The sequence below is a fragment of a genome, unplaced genomic scaffold (genome assembly GCF_019419815.1).
Source record: "Pyrus x bretschneideri cultivar Hongxiangsu unplaced genomic scaffold, Pyrus_bretschneideri_v1 Contig25, whole genome shotgun sequence".
Lineage (NCBI taxonomy): Eukaryota > Viridiplantae > Streptophyta > Magnoliopsida > Rosales > Rosaceae > Pyrus > Pyrus x bretschneideri.
The window spans coordinates 4,150,622-4,160,935 of record NW_025999557.1 but is presented as its reverse complement, the minus strand read 5'-3'; the positions used below and the strand labels follow the sequence as shown (position 1 = coordinate 4,160,935).

Genomic DNA, 10,314 nt, shown 5'->3' with positions numbered 1-10,314 from the left:
ATCATTTTAGTCCGTCACAACCAAAGAGGTATCCAAATCTAGTGAAATTAAGAAATTTTACCCCAGAAGCTAGAATTTGTAAACCAGTTAACAAATTTGAACCAGGACTGATGCCATCCAGCAGACAAGTAAATAAGATTATGACGAAACAGTGGAAAATACAAAACTACCAACTCAACTATTTATTAACTAGTGGAGAATTTCTAATGGCGTTTCCAATGGTTATATTCGTAATTAGCTGGGGAAGAAGTACCAATCCGGCGAGTTTCTGCGGCAGGGTGGCGGAAGGTCCAGGGCAGGTCGACCTCGTTTCTTTGAAGTCATCGGCAGGTCGACCTCGTTTCTCATGGTTCTCAGTGCTCTGTGTCTGAGTGTGAGCCTTAGCCGTACCAAACAACGAACGCACCAAATCAGGTCAAATTTTGTACAGACAATTTCAGATAATTGAGAGAGGGAGAGAAAGAGAGAGGAAAAATTAATGAAACGTACTTGACGGTGGTTCCGTGGCGGTGGCCGTGCACAATTCATAGCCCCAAGAACGACATGTTATTTATGAATAGGCATATTTTTAAACTTTACACATTGAAAATAAAAAAAGGAAAAGAAAAAGAGGAGGAGGAGGAGGAGGAGGAAGTGCAGTTGGTTGTTCCATGCAAGTCATTGGCAATTGCAAAGTTTGACTTGTATGTATAATTTTTTTTTAACTTTTTATAAAAAGAAGTTTTGTATATTTCTTTCTTAATGAATAAGGAATTAGAACCCAGTATATATACATTTGCCAATAAAATTTAGTAATTAATTACACCTAATTAACTTAATTATTGAGGCTAAGATTAGTTACAAAACCGTTACAGTAAATATACAGTTGTACAAGCTGACAAGTAAAATATCCAAGTGTGAGTTGTCTCTTTGTTTAGAACTAAAACAATTGTATACGAGTTACATTTAATTTTTGTCAATTTTTTTTTTAAATCGGGATTTTTCTCAATTATACACCTATTTATGGTTTTACGTGATGTTTTTATTTATCGGGAGTGAATACTTAGTTGAGTTAAAATTATGATAGTTTATTTATGCGACTAAAATTATACATATAGAAATTCAACACGAGTGAGTTCCACGCAATATTAGTAATTTAAATCTTGATTTAAGAGGGAATGGTATTAGGATTAACAACAAAACAAATCATCTTGTGTCCAAATTTTGGTACCTATCAATCTATCATGTAATGAGTCAAGCAACGATTAATCTTATTGTAATAATCAAGCTAGATTTATGTAACTTAGATGCCATGTTACGGGGGTAACTATAATTGGTACTTTTATTTTTCGAGGATAAGTATAATTAATACTTTGAGATCATAATAATTAAATATAAACATATCTAATCAAATCACTAAGAGTTCGTTTGGATGTGCTTTTGAAATGACTAAAAGCACTTTTGGTGAAAATGTTTTTAGAACCAATCATTAGTAAAATGTAAGTAAATCATGAAAAATCACTTTAAGTGCTTTTGAAATCCAAAAATATTTTCTACAAAAGCAGTTTTAGTTATTTTAAAAGTACATCCAAACGAGCCCAAACTCATTCTTGAATAATCAAACAATAGATTGTAATTAAGTAAATTGTTGCATTAAAATGTATCATTTGAGCAACTATAATCAAGGTGGTGCTATCCATAAACCTATTTTTATCTCTCGCACTCCCTATTAATTTATGTCATTAGATCCTCTTAAAGTCATTCAATCGGGGGCCAAAAATTGAAAAGTGTGTGGGTAGCACCATCCATAACTAATATATACCAAGTAATTTATCCAACTTTTAGATCATCTCCAAAGGAGATTTTAAATATGCTAAACAGGACTAAAAGACATTTAGGTGTACTTCAATGGAGATGCCATGTATGATGTGGTAGCTGAGTCATTTGATTTTTCGCTTTGTAGCTGTGTTCTTTTTACAGCAAACAAAGAAGCAGTCAACAATACAATTTTACGGCTTAACTTTTTTGTATTCCACAATTCTGAATAAAAGGTACATACAATCCTTGTTACAAAAGGAAACAAAAATAAAGGACACAATATCCTTTCTAAAACATGACTCTAATAATTATAAAATATTTACATTCCTTTTTTCCTAAATATTGACTTATTCCAATACTCCCCCTCAAGTTGGAGCATATATATTATTCATGCCCAACTTGACAAGCGAGTCATCGAACCTCCTACTACACACAACATGGGTAAGAATATCTGCAAATTGTTTCTCTCAATTCACAAACGGTATTGACACAATCTTCTTCTTCAGCTTTTCTTTGATAAAATGTCTATCAACCTCAACATGCTTAGTCATGTCATACTGTACTGGATTCTCATCAATTTCTCTAGCAGACTTATTATCACAATACAACTTCATTGTCTCCTTCTGTTTAAAACCGAGACTCCAAAGTAATTTTCGTAGCCAAAGAATCTCACACACACCATATGCCATACCCCAATACTCGACTTCGGAAGAAGACCGTGATACCACATTCTGCTTCTTTCTCCACTACGTAACCAAATTACCTCCAACAAATGTAAAATACCCAAATGTAGACATTTTATCAGTCACATCACCTGCCCAATTAGCATCAGTAAATCCCTCAATCCTCATATGTCCATGACATTCATACAAAATTCCTCATTTATTTCGCCCCTTGATTGCTCAGAAGTCCAATAGCTCCCAATCTATTTCAAAAGGTTTCACTCTTTTAACAACTTCAATAGCTCAATTAACAACTTCAAAGATAAACCTCATTTATTTCACCCCTTGATTGCTCAAAAGTCCAATAGCTCCCAATCTATTTCAAAAGGTTTCACTCTTTCTGAACTCTATTGCACTTTGTGGATTTTCAATCCATAATTTTGCACATAAGCTTTCTTTTATGTTTTTTCGCTCCATAATTAGGAGCACAAAAATTCTTCACCCTTAAATCTCTCCTTTTCTGTTTGTGGCGCAGGTTTTTCATCCTTTGAACATGGAACTATTAATATTGCTTATCGGTGGGAGGGTTTTATTTGTGTTGGAGTTGATTCAAAGCTGAACAAACACCCGACCGGAGAAGTTGCTAGTCTTGATTACCAGAAATTCTATGAATTAAGTACAAACATATATATATATATTACAATGGCTGGATCTAGAGAGCACTGGGAGATTATGCACAAATACATAGCAACAGAGGTAAATGAAAACTCCAAATTTCTATTTGTTCTGCTTAGAAATAATTGTGTGTGTATATATTAATTTTCAATTGAACGGTGACAGTATTCAAAAAAATCTGACAAGCATCATATGGTGGAGGCAGCAGCTCTTCTAACCCATACGAACCTTATGATAGCAACTAAAGCAGTACCTAATCTAGTCTGCAAGGTGGGCTGCCTTGTTTTGGGATGGGACTTTACAAGTTCACATCCCCAAATGTTTCGAGCGGTCGCAGGTAATTCACTTACGACGAGTTTGACAATGCTATGGTTCCTGGAAGAGGAGAAGAATAGTAAGTTTCAAGAATTTTGCTCTCTTAGACTATCTCCAATGGTTAGGTTAAAAGCCAAATATTTTAGCCCGAAAAATTTCGTTTTTAGCCCAAAAACAGCTTTTCTGTCCAATCGTTCTGGTCTAAATTTTTAGTCCGAGATTATTAAAGATTGAATTTAGGCTTTTTTTTTTTCTTAAATTAAATTTAAAAAAAAAATGTAGACTAACGTAAATTAATTTTATAAACATTTTAATCTAAAAAAATTTAAATTCCGATAAATATTGAAAAATCATTAAATTTTCCACAAAGCAAGCCTTCAACTTTTACCAATCTTTCAACCCTGGGCAAACTTTCAATTCACCAACCTTTCAACATCAAATTTTCAATTCACTAACCGGTAAACACCAAACTTTCAACTTTCATTAACCGTTCAACACCAAACTTTCAACTTTCACCAACCGTTCAACTTTCATTAACCATCTTCTATATAAACATATGTCCAATATTTGTTGATCACACAACCTTTCCACCTTCAATCATCCTCTATATTCACCAATCCTTCAACTTTCAAAGAGTTTTTGTTTCCTAAAAATCCTCAATATCTCATCAATGGGTGATAGAAGAAGGCGTATCATGGCAATGCAGATAACACAATACCAAGCAAGGATCGAGATTGAGGATGCATAATTGTTCAACGCCGAAGTTGAACTTATCGACTCATTTATGCAATTTGAGCACCATGGCGAATCTAGCTATCGTGGTTCTGTCACGGGGCGTTCATATGTGCAGCGTGATAAAGAAGAGTGTCATAACCGAATGATGAAAGATTATTTCATCGAGCATCCGAGATTTCCTGCTCATGATTTTCGGAGGCGGTTTCAGATGAGGAGAGAGCTTTTTGAAAGCATAGGTATTTATAGAATTTGTGGGTGTCTTTTTTTTTTTTTACTGTTAGATTTGATTATATTCGATTTTAGCCGTTGGATTCAATGTATTTTAAAATAACATATTTAAAAAAATCAAATTTTAATTTGGACCGTTGGATCAACCAACAATGAAAACCAACCATCGGATTGAAAATGTAGCCGTTGGATTGCATTGGGTGGCCAACAAACCGCTGACAGCGGGGCCCACCCCTATCGAGAACGAATTGCAGGCGCTCTGCGTGGGGCGCGTTGGAGCGTGAACGGGCCAAGACTGGCCCAATGGCCAGCGAGTCTAGTCGCGCGCGCCCGGGGGGGGGGGGGTGTGGTGGAATTTTGGGGGGTATTTGGCCCAGCTTTAACATTTGGTATCTAGCCCAATGTTTTAGCATGGGTTGGAGATGGTTTGGGGGAGGGGGGAATTTAGCATTTAACCCACCATTGTAGGTGGTCTTAGTAAACTATGAACTTTTGTTTTGTGGTATTTCTTTTGTATTTATATAAGATATTACTATTTTTGCAAATATAACATATAAACTAGATAAAAGATATTATTATTTCTGCAAACATTATATACTAATTATTTTGTTGGTTAATATGGAGCATAAACCTGCAGGATCTGACGGACTCTTACCATGAGAAATTAGCAGATGCCTCCCGCGATACAATGTCCTTACTCAACCAAGCCTGCCTTTTAGATCCTTATTGTGGTGGAACTGCTAGAGGTAAAATAATAACTTAAAATTTGTTAATTATTATTACCAAAACATGAATGAGGTTGGGTTCCGATGAAGCAGTCAATGTTTTAATCAGTAGCTGGATTGGCTTAGCAAGTGTTTTGTAAAAACATGAAACCTCTTAGTTTGGAACGTTGAATTTCTTGAGGACTGGTATCAGAATTTCTTTTTGAAACTTGTGTCAGAAAATTTCGGAAAAATAAAGTAAAGCAATAATACAATTTCCGTAGAGATGATGTAATTATTGTTGGATAGTGGCCAAATTAGGCTAGGAAACAAAACAATATTGATGAGGGAACATCATGATGAGGATTATGTTTCCTTGTTTTGTGGCTTGATTTGTTCCTTATTTTGTGGCTTGATTTGTTCCTTGTTTTGTGGTTTTTTCAAAGCCATAATTATTTGGCTTTCGGGTGGAAGAAAGGAGGAGAAGAAAAGGGGCTGATTTTTATTTAAATGCTTGCCGAGGGAGAAGGTTTGGATGAGAGGGAAAAGCATCCAAAGAGATGGTGAGAGCATTTGGCTCTACCATGGGCACGGGTGAGAGAAATCAAGAGAGCTAGAGTGAAAGATCTCTTGTGAAAGAACTCTTGGGGTAGAGTGAGGCTCTTGGGAAAATTCTGTGAGTGGGTGTACAAGGGATATAGGATTGGGTTATGTCGATTTAACTCATGTGTAACTTGTACTGTTTTTCTCAGAGTGAAGAGCAATATCTCTCCGAGGACGTAGGCAGGTTTTTGCCGAACTTTGTAAATTTCTCGGTGTCTTTATTTCTCGTATTTTAAACTATTCAACTGGATTTGTATGTTGGTGAAGATAATCAGCCAAGGCACGACATTATGTTTCTGGTAAATCAGTGGAATCACTGAATAAAAGTCAATGGCATCAAAATTTACAAGTGAAATGCTTAATTTCAAACCCGAATAGAACAATCTGCAAAACATTCTACCAATGATCTCCATCATTAAGCGAGGCAGAGAAGCCAAACAGATCACTTCTTACACCAGCCAAGCACATCTCCTAATGAATGGAAAGTAATGAAATAGGAAGTAGAACATATCCTAATGAAATCGAATGCTACAAACGAGAAAGTAACGTTTGTTACCTTTCAGAAACATATATGAAAGAGCTTTTCTTTGTTTGGCACTATGAATATCCTCCCTAAGCATGACACCACCAGCGTCTACCGGCCAAAAATGTATCATATCAGAACAAGGGCATATTTAGGCTGCATAAAATCATATTAAAACAACACAGCACAAGGAAGAGATGTTTAGTTCAACCAAAGAAGGAAGACTGATGAACCAATTACCAGGTCTATACGACAATTCCACACATTCAACCAGCAATCCACAATTCCCATGGTATATGTGGAATCACCGCAATTAGGTTTGAAATCTTTGACAGCCATTAAAAGAGCTTTGATCTGCACAGAGGGAACATAAAAATCATAATGCGAGAATAATTTTAAAACGATAACAAGAAAAGCATGGATCACGCCATGATTTGAAAATAATACATACTGAAACATTCAGCATAGCTTGTGTAGTCGTCATTGGCTAGTTTATGTTGCTGATAAATAGTAAAACTATATGCTTATCCAACATTAGAGGGTCTATGTGCTGTATGCATGGTTAGTTGAGCAGTCGTACTTGGTATATTTAGGATTTAACCATCGACAATGCAGTGCACGCATATAATATATTACTATACCAGATGATGTTTACGAATATATTTTGCTGTGCTCCTGTTGTCATTGACCAAGAGGGAAGGCAATACATGTAATGTATCCACCTGCATAACAAGCATATGAAGCTTAATGCTGTGCAGCAGAGCCAGGCCCAACTTATATCGAGAGAAGACTGTCAAAGAGCCATTCGCAACCATCTGAAAGAGCAACTGAAGAGAATCATCCTCAATCAAACTTTGTGCTGCCAAAGCATGATTTGACAGTGCTTTCATAGCATGCACAGCACTCCCCTGTACCCGCATAATTATAGGTAAAAAAACAAAAAGAAAGTTAAAAACATACCATGAACCAATAACATAACAAATACAACAGCACAATAATGTACAAGCAGAGACTGAGTTCGGTATGAAAAAATTGCCACTCACTACTACCGGCGGTTTTTGTGGTATTACCTTTGTATTTATAGATGTTAAAAAAAAAAAAAAACAGATATTACTGTTTTTGTAAATATAACATGCTAATTAGATGGAAGATATTACTATTTTTTTGCAAATATAACATACTAATTATTTTGTTGGTTAATATGCAGCATAGACTTGCAATTTCTGACGGACCATTGTATTGGGGAAGTCATAATGTTTCTACTCGCCCAAGACTGCCATTCAGATCGTTTTTGTAGTGGATTTGTTAAAGATAAAAATCATAATTTAAAATTTGTTAATTATCTCTACCAAAAAAATATAATACAATTGTTAATTTTTTCTTTTGTAATAACAAAAGTTGTTACCTATATTTAATTTACTTTGTAATTGTAGGGTGGGTACTGCACAGAGATCAGGCACCATCCTGTCAATATGTTAACTTCTACGACGAATGAAGATGAGTTATGAATGCACCTCAATATTTTGTCCGATTGCAACCATATGTAGCTGGATTGGCTTAGTAAGTATTTTGGTAGCTCACGAAATGTCGAATCGTAAATTCAGACCTCGAAGAATTTAAGTTCATCTATATTCTGTTTATTTATGCATTTTAAATTATTATTCTTTAATTTAAACCTAAAATAAAAAGAATTCTTGTCGGATGAGTAAACGGGTGTGCATAACTTGTTTCTGAACAAAAATTTACTCTCGAAAATACAATTGTAAAGTTAAAAATAATTCGAAAAATCGTGGAGATGTCATGTGAATTTTTTAAAGAGTAAATTGTAACAATGGTCCCTCAACTTTAATCAAATAGGAGCAATAGTCTCTCAACTAAAAATTCATTACCATTGGTCCCTCAACTTATCAAAATGTGAAGCTATAATCATTTTCATCAATTTCATCAAAATTTTGTCAAAATAAGTTATGTTGGAATAATCATTTATATAATTAGGGTCCCTCAACTTATCAAAGTGTGTAATCATGGTCATTTTCCTCAACTATGTCAAAAATTTTGTCACAACGAGTTAGGTTGGAATGACTATTGCTTCAATTGGGTTAAAGTTAATAGATCATTTCTCCTGTTGAATTAAAGTTGAGGGATCAATGGTAATGGATTTTTAGTTGAGGGATCATATCTGCACGTTTTGATGAGTTGAATGACTAATAATAATAGATTTTTAGTTGAAGAATCATTGCTTCAATTAAGTTAAAATTAAGAGACTATAACTACAATTTCCTCTTTTTTTAATACGAAAAAATGTAAAAAAGAAGCCAAGCCCAACCGAACTGGACGGTGAAGCCCAACGCTATAAATAAAAGGAACCGGAACCTCCGCCACCAATAAACGGAATCGATTCCGATTATCAAATCCCTAAAATTCCTTATGGAGCGTGATCGATCTGCAATCTCAGAGAGAGAGAATGAGAATCTGGCGTCGGCGTCGGCGTCGGTGTCAGCTTCAGGGTCAAAGTTAAGGGCAGACGCGAAACCATACATACGAGGGTCGAACATCGGGTTTTCGTCGGAGGTACCTCTTCCTGCGACTCTGTGCACTTTACCGGTTTGTGACGGTGCGAGGATGCCAGCACCGGTGTTCGTACCTTTTCCGGATTCTCCTATAGAAGAAGTAGCTCCTGGAGGATATACGCCAGTGCTTCTCCCCCCAGGTGTTTGATTCGGACCCAATCTCTCTTTATTTTTTATTTATTAATTTTTTTACACTAATACTGTTGCTAAACATATAAACTTTGAATACCATTTTGATTTGACAATCAAATGGTTTAGCATTGGGAACGGTAAACTGACATGAATCGAACTGAAATCGATGTTAACTCGGTTTTAGTAATAAATTTAAGCCGAACCGAACTGTTGATAATTTCTGATTTCGTTTGAGGGTAAAACTGCAGCAAATTGCATCGTACCCACCCCTAATTGGATTCCAGCATATATTAAGTAAACAGTTATATACCCATAACCTTATATTTGTTTAAACGGTTATCCATAACCATAACTGTAACCATCAATTTTAAATGAGCGGATACCCAAGGTATCCGTGTATATTTTGCCCAGACTTATTCACAATTCACGTGCTAATATTACCGATTGTTGTACCGTGAATTCTTACTAGGACTTCTTGTTTGGTTTTTCAAGGTTTAGTATGCAACTTATGTCTCAGTTTTGAATCCTTCTTAAACGAAAATCATTATGCAATCGAAAACATTCTGTTTCTATTGATTCTAAAACTGTCACAACAGATGAAAACTCAGCGCGGGCTTTTGTAAAGAATTTCATTTCGGTCCAATTGTCCAAGGTATCTGAGGAAGTTGATGAAAGTTTAGTTGATTATGTCAATGCATTTGACCCTTCTAAAGTTGCTGCTCAAGTGGAGGCTGTGCTATTTGAACGGTGGGGTTTCTTTGATTTGTCGAAACCAGTGAGTAGAAACTATTCGGTGGTTTTAAGTCGCCTGAGCAACGATGGTATCAAAGATTTCCGCAGACACATTCTTCTTGGAGAGATCTCGCCACAGACATTGTTCAACATGTCCTTAGATGAACTGTGGCAGAAGTACCTGCCCCCAAACAGAATGGGCGCTATGGTTTGGGAGTTTTGACAGCAGCAGGAGGATCAGTGCAAGGATGTTATATAGGTGTGTAAATATATATACATATATAAAATATGTGTGTGTGAGTGTGAAATTTGGCAAGACTGACTTGTTTTAGCAGAACTTAAGATTTAGATGTTGTTAGTGCTTTTCTTTATTCATTTCAACCTGGTCTATATCTTGTTTTATGTGGCAAAATGTTATTTTCTCTCAAGACATTAGTCCATGACACCTCGCATGAGAATTCGTTGCAACAGCATACCTCCGTGCACTAGGTTGGTTTTGTAATCTTTAGGCGTATCTCAAGCATATCTTATATACTTAACCACCATCATTAGAGTAAAGGATCATTGGACTTTCGAAATAAATACCAAATTTTACAAAATTCTACGGACTTGAAAATTACCAGATATGGATCTAGAAA

General features: G+C 35.6%; 1 protein-coding gene across 1 annotated transcript; it reads left to right on the top strand.

The window, feature by feature from the left end:
* Positions 1 to 8,571: 8,571 nt before the first annotated feature.
* On the top strand, positions 8,572 to 10,104 carry LOC103946486. The gene is made up of 2 exons (XM_009357196.3): positions 8,572 to 8,952; positions 9,541 to 10,104. The coding sequence occupies exons 1-2, from the start codon at positions 8,670 to 8,672 to the stop codon at positions 9,897 to 9,899; spliced, it is 642 nt and encodes a 213-aa protein (XP_009355471.2). The 5' UTR covers positions 8,572 to 8,669; the 3' UTR covers positions 9,900 to 10,104.
* The last annotated feature ends 210 nt before the right edge of the window (positions 10,105 to 10,314 follow it).

Coding starts and splice junctions, on each gene's coding strand:
- LOC103946486 (XM_009357196.3), top strand. CDS start 8,670: ATGGAGCGTGATCGATCTGCAATCTCAGAGAGAGAGAATGAGAATCTG. Junction 8,953..9,540: donor GCCAGTGCTTCTCCCCCCAG/GTGTTTGATTCG, acceptor CTGTCACAACAG/ATGAAAACTCAGCGCGGGCT.